Here is a 22,834-nt window from a genome sequence, read left to right as displayed (position 1 = left end):
CATCCGCCTTGTTTGCGATGGCAGTGTTATAAAAGTACCCTACCTCGACAGGGAGGGGACAGTTGATTGTCGTGATCCGATCTGTGAGGTTCTTCAGCCCAGCGCAAACAAGGACGGTGGCCTATACTAAAGTTAAGTATTCTTATATTTTATTAGCATGTAATCATTTGCTTTTTATAGTCTACTTGTGATTGTTATAACTGAGTACCAGATACGTTTTAGGTACTGTATACTATGTAATGGTAATTGTAATGTTTTTAAAAGATGTGTGTCGTAGAGTTTCTTGCCCTTCTTGTCTACGACTAAACACCTTAGCGAAATGGGTGGTAGATTCATTTTAAAATAAATAGACCTATGCTGAAAACTACAATTAAATTATTGTTTTCCTTACATCACAAAATGTAGGATTTTGTCGGGGTAATCTGAAATGGTGCTGACACACAGCACGGCGGGAATTTGTGGAAAAGAAGAGGCTTTGTTTCAATTGTTTGGGGGATAATCACCCGATTTATCGGTGCAGAAGAAACACAGTTTGTAAGCGGTGCTCCCGTCGACATCACTCGCTTTTACACCCTGAAGGGACTACGAGCTGTGCCACTAAGGCTGCAAGCACGAGTGGCGGGCTCGAGGCAGTGCCACAAGATGTTTCTATGGAACAAAGTGATACAAAGGGAAGTGAGCAGGACATTACTAAAATTGCTACACATTTTGCTAACAATTCAAACTGTTTAACTGGCCATGTAATGCTGGCTACGGCTTTAATTAAGGTTGATTGTCGTAGAAGTAGTTATACACTTAGGGCGTTACTGGATCAGGGTTCTCAGGCCTCATTCATTTCAGAGCATGCGGTACAAATATTGGGGCTCCGAAAACAACCTGTCAAGGGTTTAGTTTCAGGTCTGGGGGGAGATCAACTTAGTATGGAAATCAAATATATGGTTACTTTTAAAATACAGTCTATTCATAACTCATGTAATATTAATATTCAAGCTTATGTTTTAACAAAATTGTCATCCACATTACCTGCATACCAGATTAAAATTACTGATTGGCCTGAAATGTTACACTTACCATTAGCTGATCCGGACTACGGGAAGCCTTAAGGAATAGATGTGTTGTTGGGGGCAGAGATTTATGGTCAAATTCTAGTTGATGGTTTGAGGAGGAATCCAGAGGGCACCTTGACTGCTCAAAATACATTGTTCGGTTGGATTCTATCTGGTCGTGTGTTAGACTCACCAGATAATTGCTTCAACAATATTATCAGTATGCACATTCAAGATGACTCTGTTAATACATTACTTCGTAGGTTCTGGGAGCTCGAGACTGAGGTACCAAAGGAGCTGATGTCGAAAGAAGATGAGATGTGTGAAGCGTATTACAGTTCAAGCACTTCTAGGGATGGCAGTGGTCGTTACTGTGTCAAGCTACCTTTTAGGGAAGCAGATCCAAAGAGTCAGTATGGAGAATTTAAGAGTATTGCGGAGAGAAGATTAAAGTCTTTAGAGAAGAAATTTGAGAAAAATCACTTCTTGAAGGAAGAATACACTAAAGCAATGAATGATTATATAAACTCAAATCACATGGAGCGTATTACTGAAGAGGCAGAAATAGAAAAGCCTAACTGTGTTTATTTGCCTCATCATGCGGTGATTCGGAATGACAAAACTACTTCTAAGGTTAGAATAGTTTTTGACGCTGCCTGCAAGGGAATCCATGGAAAATCATTAAACGATGACTTGTTAGTGGGTCCTAGATTACAACCAGACTTGCGCCACCTCATCATGAGGTGGAGGACTCATGTTATCTGTTATCGCCAAATTTTGGTTGATAAGGCAGACACCGACTATCAGCGCTTGTTATGGCGCGAGAAACCGGACAGTGACATAGGAATCTATCGGATGTTAAGAGTCACATTCGGAGTAGCATCAGCACCGTATCTAGCGGTTAATACTCTTCAACAAATTGCAAAAGATGAAGGTCACGCCTTTCCCCTGGCAGCTGAAATCGTAGCAAAAGACTTTTATATGGACGACTGTCTATCGGGTTGCAAAAATGATGAGGAAGCTTTGGAAATCTATCATCAGATGGTTGGTCTTTTGCAAAAGGGAGGATTTGAGCTTCAGAAATGGATGAGTAATAGCTCTAAATTAATGGAGCTTATTCATAGTAATGCGAAAATAACTAAAAGTTTCAACACAAATGATGAAGTGGTAAAAATTTTAGGTCTCTCTTGGAATGCTACTAAGGATGTTTTTCAATACACGGTAAATTTACCGAAGCAACCCAAGTCAGTAACTAAACGAGTTATTTTATCTGATATATCTCGCCTATACGATCCATTGGGTTAGATATATATCAGATATATATCAGCGAAGATATATATGCAGAAGCTGTGGCTGAAAGGTCTTTCATGGGATGAGGAAGTACCACGGAGTCTTTTAGATGAATGGATTAAATACAGAACTAGTTTACCTTTATTAAACAGTTTCGAAATTTCTAAATGGATTGGTGTTTGTGACTCTGCAAGCGTTGAACTGCATGGATTCTGTGACGCCTCGAATAGTGCCTATGCAGCAGTAACTTACCTGAGAGTGGTTGATGAAGCCGGTGTTCATGACGTACAGTTAGTAGCAGCACGAATCAAGGTGGCGCCGGTGAAGCAAGTTTCGACACCACGCTTGGAGCTTTGCGGTGCGGTGTTACTTGCTAAGTTACTTTCAGAAGTGTCCACGGTGCTTAATATACCCCAATCGAAATTGTTTGCATGGACTGATTCAACAATTGTTTTGGCCTGGTTGAAAGGAGAACCAAACCGTTGGAAGACATTTGTAGCCAACAGAGTCACCGAGATTTTAAATTTACTCAACAATGATCAGTGGAGCCACGTGCAGTCTGGAGATAATCCTGCAGACATGGCTTCTCGGGGTCTTACTCCAGAAGAATTGATGAGTCAACAGCAATTTTGGATGCAAGGACCTCAGTGGCTGCGGGAGGATAGTATTCCAGTTTCTAGTAATGTTACTACAGACACTCACTTGGAAGAAAAGCAAGTTAAGTCACACATGGTAACTGCTGATACAGTTCAACCTATGGCAGTGTGGGATAAATACTCTTCATTGAAGAAGTTAATCAGAGTCATAACGTATTGTAAAAGATTTATCTCAAAATTGAGGAATAAAAATACACAATTTTTAACTCATCTTACAGCAAGGGAACTAGACGAGGCTACCACAATGTGCATAAAGCGGTGTCAAGCAAGTGCTTTTCAAGAAGAAATAACTCAATTACTTAAAGATAAATCTGTAAAGAGAACCAGTAATACCTTTTCCTTGTGTCCCCTGTTGGACAAGGACGGAGTTATGAGAGTTAGAGGACGTATTCAACAAAGTAGGGAGGATTATGACACCAAACATCCAATCATCCTACCTTATGGACATCATATATCCAAGCTTATAGTGGCCAACGCACATGAAGAGACACTGCATGGAGGTCCACAGTTAACGTTAAATTACATTCGCTCAAAGTTTTGGATTATAAATGCTAAAGGTTTAGTACGGCAACACATTAAGAAATGTCTTAGATGCACTCGATATAGTTCCTCTCACCAACATCCATTCATGGGAGAACTACCAAGTTCGAGAGTCCAACCAAGTAGGCCTTTTAGTAAGAGTGGTGTGGACTACGCCGGCCCTGTGAATATCAGGATGTCAAAAGGTAGAGGTTGCAAAGGTTATAAGGGATACATTTGCCTTTTTATTTGCATGTCTACAAAGGCGATTCATCTGGAGGCGGTTACAGATTTAACCAGTGAAGGTTTCCTGGCCGCATTTAGACGATTTGTGGCGCGCCGAGGAAATTGCCAGAATTGAAGTTTGGAGCGATAATGGTACGAATTTTGTCAAAGCTGCCAAAGAGCTGCGTAAATTGTTTCAGGCAGAAGATTCCACGGTGATGAGTGAAGTTGCTGCGTCTCTAGCTAACAATGGCACGGAGTGGCATTTCATTCCCCCACGGGCTCCAAATTTTGGGGGATTGTGGGAGGGAGGAGTGCGCTCCACGAAGTACCATCTAAAACGGGTTCTGGACGGAAGCACTTTGACTTTTGAAGAGTTATCTACTGTTCTGGCGCAAATTGAGGCATGCCTCAATTCTCGCCCCATGTATAGGTTGCCATCAAATCAAGCAGACTCCTCGCCCCTGACTCCAGGTCATTTCTTGATTGGTGAACCCCTACTGACCGTGCCGGATCATAAATATGAAAATTGTAAAGTCAGTAATTTAAGAAGGTGGCAGATGACACAAAAAAATGGTTCAGCAGTTTTGGCGAAAGTGGTCTCAGGAGTATCTTAGTACTCTACATAATAGATATAAATGGACTAAGATTATTCCCGAGCCTAATGTAGGTGACATTGTTTTAGTGAAGGAAGATGATCTCCCTCCGTCCAAATGGTTACTTGGTAGAATAGAGTCTAAGCACCCTGGTCCAGATCAAATAACTAGAGTAGTAACTTTGAAGTGTAAAGGATCTAAATTTAAAAGACCTGTTTCAAAATTGTGCGTTTTGCCAGTAACAGACTAACTAAAATGAATTGTATTGTGATTGCTTGTGAAGGTTCATTGTGTTTTCATTCAATTTAGTTAAAGTTTCATGTTTTAGATTTGTCTATGTATTTTGTTGTTTTCTTATCTTCTCTTATGTTTCTGATGATTGTGAATTTAAGGACACCTTAGGTGTCCTTGGTGGGTGGCATGTCGGACTATGTTGATAAACTCATAGCTAGAACCCAGAGCCGTAAGGCGAGTGAAAAATATCTACTTAATGTAAAAGTTTTGCTTATGTCAAAATGTCATGTGTGGGTTAAGGAACTTTGTGAACTTTGTTAATTAATGAAATAAAACGAATAGAAACATCTCAATTGTATATTTAATAACAGTATCGTAATATGAAAGTAATATAGTGCTACGCGAAACGTTCATACTTTACAATAAATAATTAGTCATATGTATCGATAATTTACATAATATTATTTTTCGTATTGTCACATTCCTAGATATTAAATTGGACAACAATAAAGAATATAAGATACTACTAAATCATAACCTTTCGGGCTGGGTAACATTGACGTTGTATCCTGTCACGGTATAACGATTCTGTTCAAAATATTACTACAAATATTTATTGTAGACTCCAAGTTTATGATTGGGTCAATTTTGTCATAATAATTTGGATATATTTTTATCCTGATATGACACGTGCATCCAACCGACCCACTCATCCTTACCTCATAATCTCGTTGGAAATATTTTTGACATCTCCTAATAAATACGCCCATATCCTCTATGCTCATACATCACAGTGGAAGGACCCCTACGCATACACAAATTCGTCCAATTCAGCACACACACCTAATGTGCACCCTCAAATTAGAGTTCCTGTCGCAAATTATTCCCAAAAACTTTAACTCATCAACCCTCTCCATCGTCGCATGATCATGAACTGCATCATTTTAGTTTTATTTAAGCGCACTTCCAAGTCATTATTACTAATTCAATTAATTATCCTCCAAAGCGCCGTTCAATTCCCATTCCTACATTCCTTCAACATTATTCTATCATCTGCAAACAATACACAACGAACAATGGTCGCTATCGTAATGTCACCAATACAAGTTACAAAAAGAAAACAAATATTCCGGCGAATTTAAAAACCTCCTCCGTTTTTGAAGTCAGTTCAAACGGAAGGATTCTAATACACCACACATACCATACACTCTGAGGTACCCCCCGCTTATCACATTCCAGTGGAGATTCGTACACCCTTTGGTATTATTTTTCATTCTAGCAATCCCAGCGCACATTTTCAGTCCATTCAAATACGACTCTATCCATTCATAAGCTCTTCTTGCAACACCATATCCATCTAATTTATCCAATAATATTTTATGATTCACAAAGTCAAAAGCCTTAGTCACATCCAGAAAAATAATAGCAATAGGTACCCTGTCATTCAGGCTATCATTATCTATTCCACTTAAACAGAAACAATCCTCGACAGTGGAGCTGTCATTGCAAAAACCAAATCGTTCATCCACGAGCACACCATTGGCATCGAATTTTTTTTTGAGACGTTTCACCATTACCTTTCCAATCATTCCCGCTAATATTGGCACCAATGTTATAGGACGGTGCCACATTAATCGCCTTTTTTTTGAACACGGGCTACAGGAATGGTAACTATAGAAATTTTTAAGTTGCTAGGGAAAACCCCTTATTCAAACGACTGATTCACTATGTCTGCAAATACACTGCATAGGCGAATAGCGCACCCCTCTACAGAGCCAGTCCTCATCTCATCTTAGCCCAGCTTCAGTGTCACTCGGTGACTCTATTATACCAAAAATCCCTTCAGTCAACCATACCGTTTTATTATTACAATTATCCATTTTCACCTTCTTAAAGGGTAAACACAGCACATAGAAAAGTTATACAACATCATGAAAGGAATCAAATGCCTCGCCGACGCTTTCCGAATATTCGAAAATGTAAGGGACAAGATAAATTTCATGAATAAAATTATTTCGTATTATCCCCGTTGTAGTCCCTCCCATATTAAGACCATGCAGACCTATATCGCACTTTTTTTCAACCCTAACTGCCAATGCCCAAGTAGCATCATGATCTGAGAGTGCTAGATAGTCAATCTCAGCAGCTGAAAACATCAGACCACTAGCTATTAAATTAGATGACAACCGTGCTGGGACATCACACTCCCAATGCTATAACCATTTAGTAAGGAAACCAAGTAGTTTGGAACCCTCGTAGCTTTAGCTCCAAGCTTACGCAATTCACCATCACCACCATACCACACAACTCCAACAACTGACAGTCAAAATTGTAAATTAACTAAACTTAACTATTTTGAATAAATGATTCGAGTTTGAGTTTAACTCCAGTAGGGTATAATTGGGCATTCTATATCACTAAAGCATGTTTCGTTTCACTTCGTTTCACTTCGTTCCACTTCGTTCACGAAACATGCTTTAGTGATCTAGCAATGCCCAGTTATAGCTTTTGCATTTCGTTCATTCGAAACATGATTTAGTGATTTTCAGTTCGGTTGCTATCTGGTTTTGTCTTGAGTCGATTTCGATCTGTTTCAGAAAGTGAATAAACATATTCATAAACAATATTTGTATGTTCACGTTACGATCGAAGCGACTCGCGTACGCCAGCAAGCAGTTTGAGCGCTAGGCGACGCGGCGCTCGTGAATCCATTAATCGAATCCACGATACGTGAATACATTATCATTGGCAGAAAGCGAGCTCTCCATCAACAAATAAAGTGTTATGTTATGCACGCTTTTATCACAACTTACGATGAGGAAAACATCGTGAGGAAACCTGCATGCTTGGATGATTATTATCTGACATGTGTTTACCCACCAACCACACTGAGCCAGCGCGGTGGATTCAGGCTCAAATCCCTATCGCTATCTGAGAGGAGGTCATTTTCCAGCAAAGGGAGTTTAAAAGGCTGTTACTTACCGTGGTAGCGAGCTCATCTCTGGGAAAAGGCGTTCTTCTGAAAAACATTAACATTGAAACACCTATTTTATATAGGTAAAGTAACATATCCAAGTTAAATTGCGAAATATTTCTTGCTAATCGGTATATTGCTGACTGAAATACGATGCATCATGTTTACTTCATTTTTGTACCTAATGTCTACCAAGTGTTTTCTGCAAATAGTAATCAATACAGGGTGTAATTTAGTTGGTTCCTCATTACTTCTTTTGATACTAAATTAAAAGTAAATTAATAGATAGACGTTTATTGTATAGTTTATTTATTATTTTGGTATTACGCTTTTATTCTCCAAATAGTAATACAGAAAGTTTGTTTTAAACCCAAGCTGATTATAATAATAGTAAGTTACCGTAGTTACTCGAATAGGAATCGGAACTAGAACCCCATGCATTTCCGCATAGTATAGGTATAGACGAATTGAATAAGATCCTACTTATAATATTATAAATGTGAAAGTGTGGATGTTTGGATGTTTGTTACTCAATCACGCAAAAACAGCTAAACGGATTTGGATGAAATTTTAAATGAAGATAGATTATACCCTGGATTAACACATAGACTACATTTTATTTCGGAAAATTAAAGGGTTCCTGCGGGAATGAAAAAACTTAATCAACGCGGACGAAGTCGTAGGCATCATCTAGTATAATCAGATATAGGTACCTATTAGTAATTTTATAACTGAAAGCTATTAGATTACATCCTGTACCTTTGTGAAGTGCAAGACAAGCATTTACGTAGAATTGCAAGTTTGAGTCTAAACGATAACTTGGGTTCCGTGTATATAAATGAACATAAATATATTCAATACAAATACTACTTATAGCCGCAGACAAAATCAAGGAAAATATAATTTTATGTAGGTACCTACTACTACCTATGTCATCATCATCATCATCATCACGATCAACCCATCACCGGCTCACTACAGAGCACGGGTCTCCTCTCAGAGTGAGAAGGGTTTTGACCATAGTCTATCACGCTGGCCACATGCGGATTGGTAGACTTCACACACCTTTGAGAACATTATGGAGAACTCTCAGGCATGCAGGTTTCTTCACGATATTTTCCTTCACCGTTAAAGCAAGTGATATTTAATTACTTAAAACGCAAATAACTCTGGAAAGTTAGAGGTGCGTGCCCGAGACCGAACCCTCGACCTCCAATTAGAAGGCGGACGTCCTAACCACTAGGCTATCACTACCTATATACCTACTATAAATTCTCAGAATTTACAAACTTGCATTTTATAGTTTTTTTAATTAATACTAAGATAGTGTTTTATAAATTAATTTTACAACGGAACCCTAAGCAAAAACTGCAAGCATTTACGTAGAATTGCAAGTTTGAGTCTAAACGATAACTTGGGTTCCGTGTATATAAATGAACATAAATATATTCAATACAAATACTACTTATAGCCGCAGACAAAATCAAGGAAAATATAATTTTATGTAGGTACCTACTACTACCTATGTCATCATCATCATCATCATCATGATCAACCCATCACCGGCTCACTACAGAGCACGGGTCTCCTCTCAGAGTGAGAAGGGTTTTGACCATAGTCTATCACGCTGGCCACATGCGGATTGGTAGACTTCACACACCTTTGAGAACATTATGGAGAACTCTCAGGCATGCTGTTTCTTCACGATATTTTCCTTCACCGTTAAAGCAAGTGATATTTAATTACTTAATACGCAATAACTCTGGAAAGTTAGAGGTGCGGGCCCGAGACCGAACCCCCGAACCTCCAATTAGAAGACGGACGTCCTAACCACTAGGCTATCACTACCTATATACCTACTATATATATATATATAGAAGAATTCACAAACTTGCATTTTAAAGTTTTTTAAAAGTAATACTAAGATAGTGTTTTATAAATTATTTTACAACGGAACCCTAAGCAAAAACTGCTTTAACGTTAGTTTCCCAATGGTAGTTACGACACATTCTGTAAAATAACAATCATATTATTATATATTTTATTTAAATTGTTTTCTAATTTTGCGACTATCAAATTTTGCATATTCAGGCAAGCGTGCGGGGAATGACCTGAAGCGGCGGAGTCCGTCTAAACGACAACTTTGGGTTCCGTATGTATTATTGAACGTAAATATATTAAATAAAAATACTTAAATATAAAAACTTAAGTTTATAAAATAAAAAAGACAAAAGCAAGGAAAATATAATTTTATGTAGGTACCTACTACTACCTTTATTATCGTCATCATCATGATCGGCTCACTACAGAGCACGGGTCTCCTCTCAGAGTGAGAAGGGTTTTGACCATAGTCTATCACGCTGACCACGTGCAGATTGGTAGACTTCACACACCTTTGAGAACATTATGGAGAACTCTCAGGCATGCAGGTTTCTTCACGATGTTTTCCTTCACCGTTAAAGCAAGTGATATTTAATTACTTAAAACGCAAATAACTCTGGAAAGTTAGAGGTGCGTGCCCGAGACCGAACCCCGACCTCCAATCAGAATGCGGACGTCCTAACCACTAGGCTATCGCTACCTATATACCTACTATATATAGAAGAATTCACAAACTTGCATTTTAAAGTTTTTTAAAATTAATACTAAGATAGTGTTTTATAAATTATTTTACAACGGAACACTAAGCAAAAACTGCTTACAGTGGGTGTTATGAACGTTTATAAGCATGGTTTTCGAAAATACATCATTCATCCAACAAAGTCAACGAGTCGTGGAAGGAGTTTTCAAAGCTGAAAACTTGCAAGAGCCTGCGAGCCGCCTCTCGCCTGCTACCTGCCTGATCTATCGCGCTACAGTCGTCACCATTATTCATAATGTACGTAAGTGTTAAAATCAATGTTTAACTTCAGTTTTAAAACTAGATTTAACGCAACATAGTGATAGCGTTATGAAATCAATTAGTTGATAATACCTCATTATAGTAATTATCATCATCATCATCATCATCAGCAACCCATCAACGGCTCACTACTGAGTGCAGGTCTCCTCTCAGAGAAAGGTTATAGGCCATAGTCCACCACGCCGGTCCAATGCGAATTGGCGGACTTCGAGAACTTTTTTATGTGGAACTCTCAGGTGTGCAGGTTTCCTCAGGATGTTTTCCTTCACCGTTGAAGCAAGTGATATTTAATTATCACTTAGCTTCGAAAAGTCAGAGGTGCGTGCCAGGGATTGAACTTGCGACCCGAATAGGAGACCACAGCCCTAACCACTAGGCTATCACTGCTTATAGTAATTATAAATAAATCTAATCTAAATATTTTACTAATTTGTTCCTTTTAGTTTTAAATTCTATTGTTTGATTTATTTTAGTAGCATTTTGTCGTCAATGCTTTTTGTACATAGCACAAGGTTTTTATACAGAATATCAGCGTTGGAAATATATTAAGATGTGTATCCAACAGATGCTGAGTAGACGACTTTTGGTTCTCATAATTATTATTTTTGTAAATTGTGTTTTTGAACCAAATAAAGATTTTATTATTATTATGAAATGTTTTGCTAATATTTTTCTTAAAGATTTTATTATTATATTTTTTCTATTAGGTCTGATTCAGAATATGAATTTGCAGTACCACCGGCAAAGGTGAAAAAACCCAGGAAGTCTTCCACGCCTGCAAAAGTAGCCAGCAAGCAAACGAGCGAGGAACCAGCAAGGTAATATTATCATTATACTTTATTTCAGAGCGCTTATCTAACCGTTGAGCTACTACGACTTTATAGTATAACTTGTGTGTTTGCGATATTCAATATTTTAAAGCTATACGCGGTCAAGAGTTATGGGTTCGAATCCCTGTTTAGTTTAGTAAAAGCATGCTAGTTTTAATTTATAAGGTTACTAATATTTTTGTTTTATTTTTAGAAGCCGGAAAGGAAAACTTTTGGACATCTTCGGTCTGCAATCGGATGACGATGAAGGTGGTGCAGTGAAGTCGCTACCATCGTTTATAGTGAACAGGGTCGCGAACGGCGTCCAGAGACGGAGCGTGTCTACGACAGGACCATTTTATTTGGAGTTGCGCGTGTACGACCGCTGCGACGCCGAGGCTACCGAGTCGGACGAACGCTGGAAGAAAGCGCTGCTGCGTTTGGCCTGCTCGGTGGACGACGACTCGTCGCAGTGGAAAGCACTGCAGCGACTCGTAAAGGAACTGCACGAATTATTTAAGGACTCGGACCCGACATTTATGTCGGGTAACTTTAATTTTAAGAAAAGATAGAACAATTTTAATGTATACGTGTATGTGTATGTGTGTAGTACTTAGGTAATAAGGCAAATGAAGGAATAACATTATAAGAAAGGTTTTATTTTTATTAATTCATTAGTTAGGTTCCTAATAAATGGTATAAGGTTTTATTAGTTTTTTGGTTTTTCAGTTCTTTAGGTGTAAATCTAATTTTTATAAATTCATAATGCCTTTTTGTCAAGTTTGCTCAGTCGAGGTGACTAAAAAGCAGTGGATAGGTCATCTCCGCAGTAACATACACAAAAGTATCTCTATGAATGAAATAAGTAGTGGAATTGTTAAAATTTCATCTGCTTTCCAAGGTAGAATAGCTTCATATCGAATACTTGCGTTGGAGATTGAGCAAAGTTTACCTGAAATATTTTTAGAAAATATTAGTTCTAAACTAAAAAGTATTTTAAATTCTTCTCTTAGTAACCATGATAGTATAAAAGTTAACTTTGAATATTTTGGTACTTTTCTCTTGTTCAAAAATAATGAACAAGAAACAAAGTCTTTCGTTACAAAAAATATAGTTATTTGTAAAAACTACTCATTTGATTGCATATTTCAGACACTTATTGAGACAATTAAAAAAAAAATTCAAGAATTTGAAGAACGCGATAGTGGGTGGACTTTTTTATGCAATTCGTACTTGGAAGTAAATGTTAATAAGTACGATCCATTGAATGGATCGAGCTATATTGATTTACCGCGATTGTTTAGAAATAAGAAAGCTTGTCTCAATATTAAAAATAGTGATCCGTATTGTTTTCTGTGGTCTATTGTAGCAGCGGTTTATCCCACAAGCAAAAATAGCGCTCGCACATCCTCGTATCCTCATTTTCGTGACGTTTTGAACATACAAAATATGAATTTACCTGTTACATTTGCAGATATTAAGGTATTCGAATCTAATAACTCTAATATTTCTGTTAATGTATACTCTTTAAAAAACAGTAATACGATTGTAGGTCCTATATATAGATCAGAGTTTAAGCGTAAAATAAAAGTTAATTTACTTTTGATTGACAAAGGCAATAAATCACACTACGTTCTCATAAAAAATTTACCGCGTCTCGTTGGGAGACAAGTTACAAAACACCACGCTAAACTATATTTTTGTGATGATTGCCTTCTTTTCTTTTCAACCGAAATTAATTTAAATAATCACATTTGTAGTGGTGTAGCTACAGTTTTACCAGAAAAAGGTTCTTTTGTACAATTTAAAAATTTTCAACGTAAGCAAGATGTACCCTTTGTTATTTATGCAGATTTTGAAACATTATTAAAACCAGTTCATGGTTGCGAGCCTGACCCTTGTTGTAGTTACACGGCAAAAAAACAGCTACACGTTCCTGCCGCCTTTGCATATCATATTGTCTGTTCTTTTGATGAAAATCTTAATAAGTTTAGACAATACCGAGGACCTGATTGTGTGATAAAGTTCATAGAGTTTCTTTTAAAAGATGTTAAAGAAATATATTGTATTTTGAACACTGAGATACCAATTATATTTTCAGAAGAAAATGCTAAAGCTCATGCTTCCGCTTCGAAGTGCCACATCTGTAATGAGTTATTATTTTTTGATAAAGTTAGAGACCATTGTCATTTGACAGGTTGTTATCGTGGCGCAGCACATCAGTATTGTAATTTGCGTTATAGCGTTCCAAAACTATTACCAATATTTTTTCATAATTTGTCGGGTTATGATTGTCATTTATTTATAAAAGAGCTAGGCGAACTCGAAGGAAATATAAAAGTTATTCCTAAGAGTAAGGAAAGTTACATATCGTTCACAAAATTTTTAAAGATTTCTGATAGTCAGTTTGCACAAGTTAGATTTGTAGATTCTTATAAGTTTTTAAGCGCGAGCATTGCAAAATTAGTGAACGGATTAGACACCGATGACTTTATATACTTGAAAAAATACTTTCCCGAGGAGTCCCAATTTCAATTAGTAAAAAGAAAGGGAGTATATCCTTATGACTTTATGACTGATTGGAAAAAGTTTCTATATGATCAACTTCCACCGAAACAATGTTTTTATAATATGTTAAATGATGAAAATGTCAGTGATGCTTGTTATAACCACGCTAAAACCGTTTGGGAAACATTTGGCATCTTAAACATGGGCGAATATACTGATCTCTACCTTAAAACTGACGTATTATTATTAACAGACATTTTTGAAAATTTTAGAAAAGTTTGCAAATTCAATTATCAGCTTGATCCAGCATTTTATTTAACAGCGCCTAGTCTATCATTCGATGCAATGTTGCTTAAAACAGGAATCAGATTAGAGTTGCTAAATGATTTGGAAATTGTTCGTCTAATACAAAAAGGTATACGTGGAGGGATTTGTATGTGTTCGACACGGCACGCTAAGGCAAATAACAAGTATATGAATGCATATGACCCTTCTAAACCAAGTTCATATATTGTCTATATTGATTGTAACAATTTATATGGATACAGCATGAGTCAAACATTGCCTGTATCTGACTTTAGGTTTTTAAATCAGATTGAGATAAAACATTTAGATGTTTTGCAAGTGTCAGATGATGCTGAATTTGGTTTTATTTTAGAAGTAGACATATCATATCCTGAACATTTACACTGTTTTCACAATGATTATCCTTTTTGTGCCCAAAAGTTCATACCCCAAGGTGGTAAAACTTCTAAATTAATTCCAAATCTTTACTCAAAGTTTCACTACGTTATACATTACGTGCATTTAAAAACATGCTTAAAAAACGGTTTGCTTCTTAATAAAATTCATCGTGTGGTTACTTTCAAACAAAAACCCTTCTTAAAAAAATACATCGATTTGAACACAGAACTTCGTAAAAAAGCTACTTCTCCATTTCAGCAGGAGCTTTTTAAACTATTTAATAATTCAGTATTTGGAAAGACCTTAGAAAACACCGAAAATAGAGTCGATGTCAAATTAGTAAACTGTTGGACTGACAGTAAAAATAAGACAAACAAGACTCTCGGGGCCAATAAATTAATATCTCGTCCAAATTTTCATAGCACTTCAATCTTTTCAAAAGATCTAGTAGCGATTCAAATGAAACCCGAACGAATTATTTTAGATAAACCTATTTATATTGGCTTTTCCGTGTTGGAGCTTTCCAAGAGTCATATGTATCAATTTCATTATTCTGTGATGAAACCATTTTATAAACACCGCATCCAACTTTGTTACACAGACACGGATAGTTTCGTTTACACCATCGAAACAGATGATTTTTATAATGATTTAAGAAATAATTTTATAAATTTTTTTGATACAAGTAACTATATTGAACGAAATACATTTCAGTTACCGATTGTAAACAAAAAAATTCCTGGTTTATTTAAAGATGAATTGGGCGGTGAAATAGTCACAGAATTTGTTGGTTTGAGATCGAAGTTATACTGCATTAAAACTGAAAAAAAAGTAATAAAAAAAGCTAAGGGGATTAAAAGGAACGTTATTCGAGATTTGTCATCAAACGATTACCAAAATGTTTTACTCAATAATTCACTAATTCGTAAGCAAAATATATTCTTTAAATCTATCAAACATGAAATATTCACCCAATCTGTAAATAAGATTGCACTGTCCAGCCAAGATGACAAACGTTACATTAAATCAGATAAAATCTCAACAGTTGCATGGGGTCATAAAACGATTTCTTTTTAATTTTTTAATAGGGCTTGTTTTATTAAGTCTTAACACTTATTTTGCACGCTTCTAATTTTGCAAAGTTAGCAGATAGCATAAACATAGCGCATTGAACCTGCAAAAACGAGGTTATTAAAGTATCGCATCATGTTTCATTGACGGTCAACTGTGTCACGGCTTCAGTAGTTTATTTTGTTATTTCATACGTTAATTTTATTTAATTTGACAAATATTACTGCAGGTAAGTTATATTGTATTTAAGGTACTACATATTATGTAGATCTACGAGTAGCTTGATAGCGAACAGTATTTTCTTTTACAGATATGAGCTACTCTAGTGAATTTCAGTGTGGTCAGCTATATGATTTTGAGACTGAAGTTGAAGAAATAAAAAATCCTAGTCCCAGTCAATGTAAATCAAAACCGTCAAAACGAAAATCTGATAAAAATAGCACAACTTTTGTTGTACGTAAAGTGTTAAAAAAAGGTCACCGGTTAATTAAAATCGAAGTTTGTGACTTAACTTTCGATGATAATCGACACAATATAATTTTGAGTACCCAGTATGTGGTTGAAGACACTGTAGATGAAATAATGGATTTTACTGAAAGTGTTATAAGAAAAATTTCAAAAAAAATGTGTGATAGTAATATGTAGGTATAAAAATTATAATTCCACGGCTCGTTGACTTTGTAAGTTATAGGTTATAGATTTTAATTTGTATTTGTAATAGTGGGGTATGAGTAAAGTAGCTTGTAAGTAATTTTATAAAATAAAACTAGTTTATAAATATATTTCAGGTTGTTTTATTTTAAAAATTGAGTAAACATGTATACCTATAATATCTATAATTAAACTTCAATATTATTTACAGAAATCCACTTTTTGATACACAAAACGTTTTTTAATGCACACTTTTTAGCATGAAAAATACAATTAAAATCATGATTCTTACAATTTTCAATATGTAATCTTGAAAGATTAAAGCAGCCATGATCAGATAAATCTATCACTGAACAGTTTGAACACAGCTCTTTTATCCATTTTATTTTCTCGTGACCTTTTGTAAGTATCACTCTTTTATTCAAGAATGGTACGATAATACGCTTAAATTCGTAATAGTCTATATGGCCTTCGCTCCATCTCATTCCATTATACTTTTCTAACCATAGTACTTGTTTCTTTTCTTCTTTAGTCAATTTACTAAAGGGGTAAGGAGGTTTAATCAAAAATGTTTGTGTACAATCCTTTTTTTCAAATCCAAGTGAAAATTCTTTTATTATGAATTCATTACCACTGTTTTTGAAGCCTTGTAAATCTACAATTAAGATTTCTGAAGTCATGATATTTTTTTAACAATGCTACTAAGTGGTTTATACTCGATAATACAGTCGTTCAAAATGAGACAATATGCTGCAGTTTGATCAGGTATTTCTGAATTACTTTCTAACTCTAGCCTTATGTTCACTACCGGTCCTGTTTTCAAGTTATCAGTTTGCCGTGAACAATCAATTACAAAAAGAGGAGCCCTCGTCCTGAATTCTTCCAAACCCAACAATGGTTCAGGTCTACGACCGTAGAAAGACTGTTGAAATCTGACATACTGTTCATATAATAAAGTGAACTGACCCTTTGAAAAATTTACATTCAAACTTTCATATGGATAGTATGTAGAATTTAGAAACACTTTAACATCACGTAAATCACATTCATCAAATTGAGACATGTCTTTTTGTACATTGTTTTTTCTATTTGTTTGTAAACCTATAATTACATATCTTGGTTTCTCAATTTGAGATGACGTTTTAATAGACCAAGTATGTTTAGTAGTTTTGGGTAGCAGAGGATATTCATACAAATCCCAATTTCTGAAAGCTAACTGAATCGGTCTATCTTTTTCTAGATACTTTAGTAAATTAATTTTTTCTCTGTCAGATACCTTAACATGAGGAACACGCCATACTATTTTGTTTATTTGAATATCATGTACAAAATCACCAGTGTTAAGTTTTACTGCGTTCATATTATTATTACTTCGCAGAATAACTAATTCGTGCTTACAATTCATAATAATATTTTTATAATCTTCAGCAAAACCCATTATATTACATAGAGGGATAGAAGCTGAAAAGCTGCCTTTGCATTTAGTTCCATTTAAGTCCCAGCCCCATGCTTTAGCCATTTTAGCTTCATGATCACTAAATGAAAGCAAAGATTTAATTGTTGTAGTGATACCAGTATTTTTAACCTTATCTATTTCAACTGCGTTCAGTTCATATCGAATATCTTGAAACAGATAAAGAAAAGAATTATTAGTTAGTTGAATACTTGAAACTGTTTGTTTTGTTTCAATATTTTGAATGGATATGACCCCTTCTATATACAGCGTGCTCTCTGAGGGTAAGACATATAAATCTTGCTGGTTGATAGGAATTCTAATTTCATCGTTTGTGTTGAAGCTGGTTCCGTATGGTTTATAAGAGTGAACTTCAATACTCTCTATGGAAGTGTCATAGACGGGAGAATTCATTATGTTCAAAATAGTCATTATGATAATCCAATAGATTGAAGAAATTTCTTATTTTTAAGTGTTAATTTAATCTTCTTTTTAGGATGTGTAGTTTTGCGGGTGAATGATTTAGCACTGAGTGACCCATGCTGTAGTGATGTGTATTTATTGTCACTGTTTGATTTTGAAAGCTTCTTTTTTTCACCACTGGTTTGTTCAAATCGAGGAATTGTATTTTTGCTGTAATCTATCATTTCGTTTTTTTATATGAAGATATAATTGAATTTCTTCGCCACGTAAATTAACTAATTTATTTTTACTATCAAGTATTCGTATACTGAGGTTATTAATGTCACTCTGATTCACAGGGAAATAGATTATATTTTTAGGTATTTCAATAATTCTATATCCAGGTGGCACGTTCGGTGCAAATTCATATAAAATATGACTAGGATTACCATTTATGTAGGAACCGCTTATAATATCACATTCAACCCTCACCACGGTTGTTGATAAAATATTGACTGGTAACGTCGACTCGTGTAATATATTAGCTTTTAGGGTCTGACTGTACGATTATACTTTATTGAACTCACCACTCGCCAACTCCTCGTTTCGCCATGCGTCTGGATTGGTTTTAGGTGGTCACTTGGTATGCACAGGCACTGGTTATGTTGTTTTGATTTATTCACCCGGTCCATCGATGTTTTCAAAAGATTTATCACGTTTATTCCAGCAAAATATTAGCTATTTTTAAGTTTTATGTGCGTTGCAGCACGAGAAGATTGTTCACACAGCAGCCATCTTGCCATAGAGAGGGTGCGGGGACGACGTGCGCGCCGACGTTGCTCCGGCGTGTCGTTGGCGAGTGTTCGCGGGAAATTTAAAACCCAACATTTCCCCCCACCGAAATCCATCTGGATTTCACCAGTTAAGACACCAATTGAAAATAAAATTTATTGAAAGTTAGTGCATAACTGTTAGTTGAATAATTAATTTAATATAGTGTGGACTGTATAGATAATAAATATAGACATATAATTATAAGCATGTTGAATTGCATAAACTAAATGGCTAACGAAAATATAATTGAAGCTAAGTTGAACAAAATATATGTAAATAAATAAAGACATTATGCATACATGGCTAAGCTGACTCCGTTTCCAGAGGTAAAGGACTCAACTTAACTATGGGTCGAGTGAATTCGGAATTCTTTGTTCGAACGCTGACCACGCGAACTATGCCGTCGGGCCCGGGATGCAATTTAGTGACTCTTGCGAGACTCCATTGCAAGGGTGGAAGATGATCTGAGTTTACTAACACCAGATCACCTATTTTCATATTTGAATTTTTGGTAAGCCACTTTTGCCGTTGTTGTAGCAAATGGAGGTAGTCCTGCCTCCATTTTCTCCAAAACTGTTGAGAGATTTGTTGCACAAGTTGCCAACGGTTTAAACGGTTTTCAGAAATTTCTGTAATGTCATATTCGGGTACGGATAGCAGTTCGCGTCCTATCAAGAAATGTGACGGCGTTAACATCTCAAATTCATTTGGGTCGCTTGATAAGGCGCACAATGGTCTGGAGTTAAGAACTGCTTCGACACGAGCAAACACAGTGGTAAGCTCTTCAAAGGTTAAAGCTCGAGTGCCGACCGATCTTTTTAAATGCAGTTTAGCCATTTTGATGCCACTTTCGAAAATTCCACCAAAATGACTGCCAGTTGGTGGGTTATGTCTCCACTTAACATTACGTTTAGAAAGCTCGGTCGATAGCTCGTTGAAATTTGATTTTAAGAATTTCGAGACTTCTGCAAGGTGTCTACCAGCCGATACAAAGTTGGCCCCCTGGTCTGATATTAAAGAGTTGCAAATTCCACGCCTTGCGCAGAAACGGTCAAAACTGTGTAAAAAGCTTTCGGTGCTTAAGGATGAAACAACTTCTAAATGCACTGCTCGAGTGGCACAGCAGACAAAAAGGCACAGATATGCTTTGTAAATACGCGCATTTTTACGAGTGGACTCTTTGATGTAAAACGGACCACCCATATCCACTCCGACTGTATGAAAGACATGGATGTCCTCAGACCGAAATTTAGGGAGTTCACCCATCATGGGTTGTTTAATGGATGGCGTGACGCGAAAACACGCAATACATTTCGTGGTGCGTGACCTTATCACTCTGCGTGCTGAAACTATCCAATACTTTTGACAGAGGATACTTTGAAGAGTACGCGGACCCACGTGTAAGTGCAATCTGTGGTAATGGTCAATTAAAATGTTGGTAAAATGGCTCGTCTTAGGAAGAAGTAACGGATGCTTTGTAGCGAAAGGCAAGTCTGACTGGGACAGCCTACCCCCCACCCTGAGGAAATTGTCTGAATCAAGGAAAGGATTCAGCTTTCGAAGGGCTAAACTACATTGCTCACCTTTGGACAAGGCAGCAATATCATCAGAAAAATGTTGCTGTTGAACACTTTTGAGAATTGCATTATGAGCCGTCCTCATTTCGGAAATTGAGAAACTTCTTCTCTTCTTAGGTTGACATCTACTGTTATTTAGAAATAAGTAACAGCGAGCCACAACGTTGATTAATTTAGTATAACTTGAAAACATTTCTGCCAGTTCACACAGAAAATTAGTCTCAGGTTTCTGAGTCGTAATCAAACCAAAGGCAGGGCTTGGTTTCAGCTCTGGTGGATTCTCATCCCTGAACTCTTCAATTGACTTTATAGGCCAGGTGGACCTGTTCTCGTACAGCCACTGTGGGCCGCTGAGCCATTCTGGCATCTCAAGTAGCGTTGATGGTAACGCACCACGAGAACACACATCCGCCGGATTACTATCGCCTGAGACATGATTCCAGCAAGAGGAAGGAACTGCATCATTGATCTTGGCAACACGCGTGGCCACAAAAGTTTTCAGTGTGTGACTAGGCGTGTTGAGCCAGTTCAAGACCACTGACGAGTCGGTGAATACGAGTATCTCTGATACCTGTTGTCGAGTTATTAAAATTGAATATACATATTTGATTAACTTGGATAATAGGTGCGCAGCCATTAGCTCTAATCGAGGAATAGAAACTGTTTTTAAAGGTGCGACCTTTGATTTTGCAATCAACAAACTGATTTTGGTATCAGTGTTTTCAGTACGTAAGTAGACCACAGCAGCGTAGCCCTTTGAAGATGCGTCGCAAAATCCTACAACTTGAAGTTGAGTATGCTTTTTGAGAACAGCATGTCGTTCATGCTTGAAATGAGACAGTAAATTAAGTTCACTGACATATGTTTGCCACTGAGCCTCCAAATCCGCTGGCAATTGTTCGTCCCACCCTAATTGTAAGGACCATAGCTGCTGCATTAGACACTTTGCATAGAAGATACAAGGAGCCACATATCCTAGAGGGTCAAACTGACGACCTATTTGAGATAAAATAGTTCTCTTAGTTACCACCGGGTTTGGAGGCACAGTTGAAAAAGTGAAAGAGTCGGAAGCTGGTGACCACTGCAGGCCAAGAACTTTGATTGCGAAGCTCTTGTCATCGTCAAATGACAGTGGGGTTTCTCGATGGTCGTCTGGCAGATGCTCGAGGACTGGTAACGAGTTACTGGACCACTTTCGCAAAAGAAAACCACCACGTTTCAATAGAGCGATGAGATCATCTTGAAGTTGTAGAGCCTCATCAACTGTCTCCACGGACCACAAGAAATCATCCATAAAGAATGCTTTCTTGAGGGCCTGGGCGGCCTGAGGATACGTTGCAGCTTCCTCATCCGCTAAAGTGTGCAGTACCTTTATAGCTAGGTATGGACTGCTGGCAACACCATATGTAACTGTGTTGAGTTCGTAAACCTTAATAGGTTGATCCTGGGAAACACGCCATAGAATGTGTTGATATGGCCGTTGACTTTGCTCGATTAGAATTTGCCTGTACATTTTGCAAATGTCAGCAGACAAACAAATTTCTTTGAGTCTGAAATTAATGATGAGCTCATTAAGATCCGCTTGTAGCTTAGGACCTGGCAAAACTACCGAATTGAGAGAGTTGAGGTTAGAAGTCTTACAAGAAGCATCAAACACCACTCGATGTGAGGTCGTGGTACTTGAAGGCTTGACAATACAAAAATGCGGGATGACATACGTCGAATCCACGTCTTGTAATGAGCCTAGACAAGTCATGTGCCCGAGAGACTCATACTCACTCATGAACTTGTGATATTCAACTTTGAGATCATTCTCGCGTTCGAGTTTTGATTCTAAATTGAGAAGCCTACGTATAGCAATTTGCCGTGAGTCGACAAGCTCATAACCCGGTCGCAATGGGTATTTGACTATATACCTCCCGTTACTATCACGCTGATGTTCCTGAGCGAATAGTTGTTCTGCTAAAACATCATCTGGATTCGGTGGGATCTCGGTAGGTATATTTTCCAATTCCCAAAAAGAATTCATTATTTTATCGATATGCGTTGAAACGCCACAAATTGCACTGAAGGTGCTTGTCTCATGTTCAAGTTGAACGGAAGAAGGTACAGACTGACTCGCATGTTGAGGCAGCATAGTCTGACCCGTCTTGACGTACTCGACATGAGAGTGTTTCTGATGTCCAAGTTGAACGGAAGAAGGTACAGACTGACTCAAAGGTTGAGACAGCACAGTCTGACCTGTCTTGACGTACTCGACATGAGTGTGTTTCTGATTCCCAAGTTGAACGGAAGAAGGTACAGACTGCCTCGAAGGTTGAGACAGCACAGTCTGACCTGCTAGAACGTACCCGAAAATCGAGTGCAAAGCTACTGGCATACCACTTTCTTGTGGTAGAATCC

The 22,834-nt window shown here is 37.1% G+C and overlaps 5 protein-coding genes across 7 annotated transcripts; 3 read left to right on the top strand and 2 right to left on the bottom strand.

Annotated features, from left to right (window-relative positions):
* The first annotated feature begins 1,268 nt into the window (after nt 1-1,268).
* LOC117996078 (uncharacterized) lies at nt 1,269-2,351 on the top strand. The gene has a single exon (XM_034984080.2). It carries the CDS (start codon nt 1,269-1,271, stop codon nt 2,349-2,351), a length of 1,083 nt encoding a protein of 360 aa, XP_034839971.1.
* Nucleotides 2,352-2,384: 33 nt separating this feature from the next.
* On the top strand, nt 2,385-4,353 carry LOC117996077 (uncharacterized). Its single transcript, XM_069509265.1, has 2 exons — nt 2,385-3,695; nt 3,937-4,353. The coding sequence occupies exons 1-2, from the start codon at nt 2,385-2,387 to the stop codon at nt 4,351-4,353; spliced, it is 1,728 nt and encodes a 575-aa protein (XP_069365366.1).
* A 4,998-nt stretch (nt 4,354-9,351) lies between these two features.
* Nucleotides 9,352-11,960, top strand: LOC138404681 (uncharacterized). 3 transcript variants are annotated; one of them, XM_069509256.1, is made up of 4 exons: nt 9,352-9,692; nt 10,245-10,422; nt 11,176-11,260; nt 11,466-11,960. In XM_069509256.1, exons 2-4 carry the CDS (start codon nt 10,269-10,271, stop codon nt 11,821-11,823), a joined length of 597 nt encoding a protein of 198 aa, XP_069365357.1. In that variant the 5' UTR covers nt 9,352-9,692; nt 10,245-10,268; the 3' UTR covers nt 11,824-11,960. The 3 variants fall into 3 exon arrangements, 2 of the variants coding, with proteins under 2 accessions (XP_069365357.1, XP_069365358.1); XM_069509257.1 differs by lacking the exon at nt 9,352-9,692 and having other exon boundaries at nt 10,159-10,418; nt 11,150-11,260; XR_011238517.1 differs by lacking the exon at nt 9,352-9,692 and having other exon boundaries at nt 10,371-10,422; nt 11,150-11,260.
* A 4,881-nt stretch (nt 11,961-16,841) lies between these two features.
* LOC138404688 (uncharacterized) lies at nt 16,842-18,050 on the bottom strand. The gene has a single exon (XM_069509264.1). It carries the CDS (start codon nt 18,048-18,050, stop codon nt 16,842-16,844), a length of 1,209 nt encoding a protein of 402 aa, XP_069365365.1.
* A 1,107-nt stretch (nt 18,051-19,157) lies between these two features.
* Nucleotides 19,158-22,811, bottom strand: LOC138404687 (uncharacterized). Its single transcript, XM_069509263.1, has one exon. It carries the CDS (start codon nt 22,809-22,811, stop codon nt 19,158-19,160), a length of 3,654 nt encoding a protein of 1,217 aa, XP_069365364.1.
* Nucleotides 22,812-22,834: the final 23 nt, after the last annotated feature.

The sequence above is a fragment of the Maniola hyperantus genome, unplaced genomic scaffold (genome assembly GCF_902806685.2).
Source record: "Maniola hyperantus unplaced genomic scaffold, iAphHyp1.2, whole genome shotgun sequence".
In the NCBI taxonomy this organism is placed as follows: domain Eukaryota; kingdom Metazoa; phylum Arthropoda; class Insecta; order Lepidoptera; family Nymphalidae; genus Maniola; species Maniola hyperantus.
Note: the sequence above shows the minus strand (reverse complement) of the source record. Positions and strands in the feature narration are given on the sequence as shown.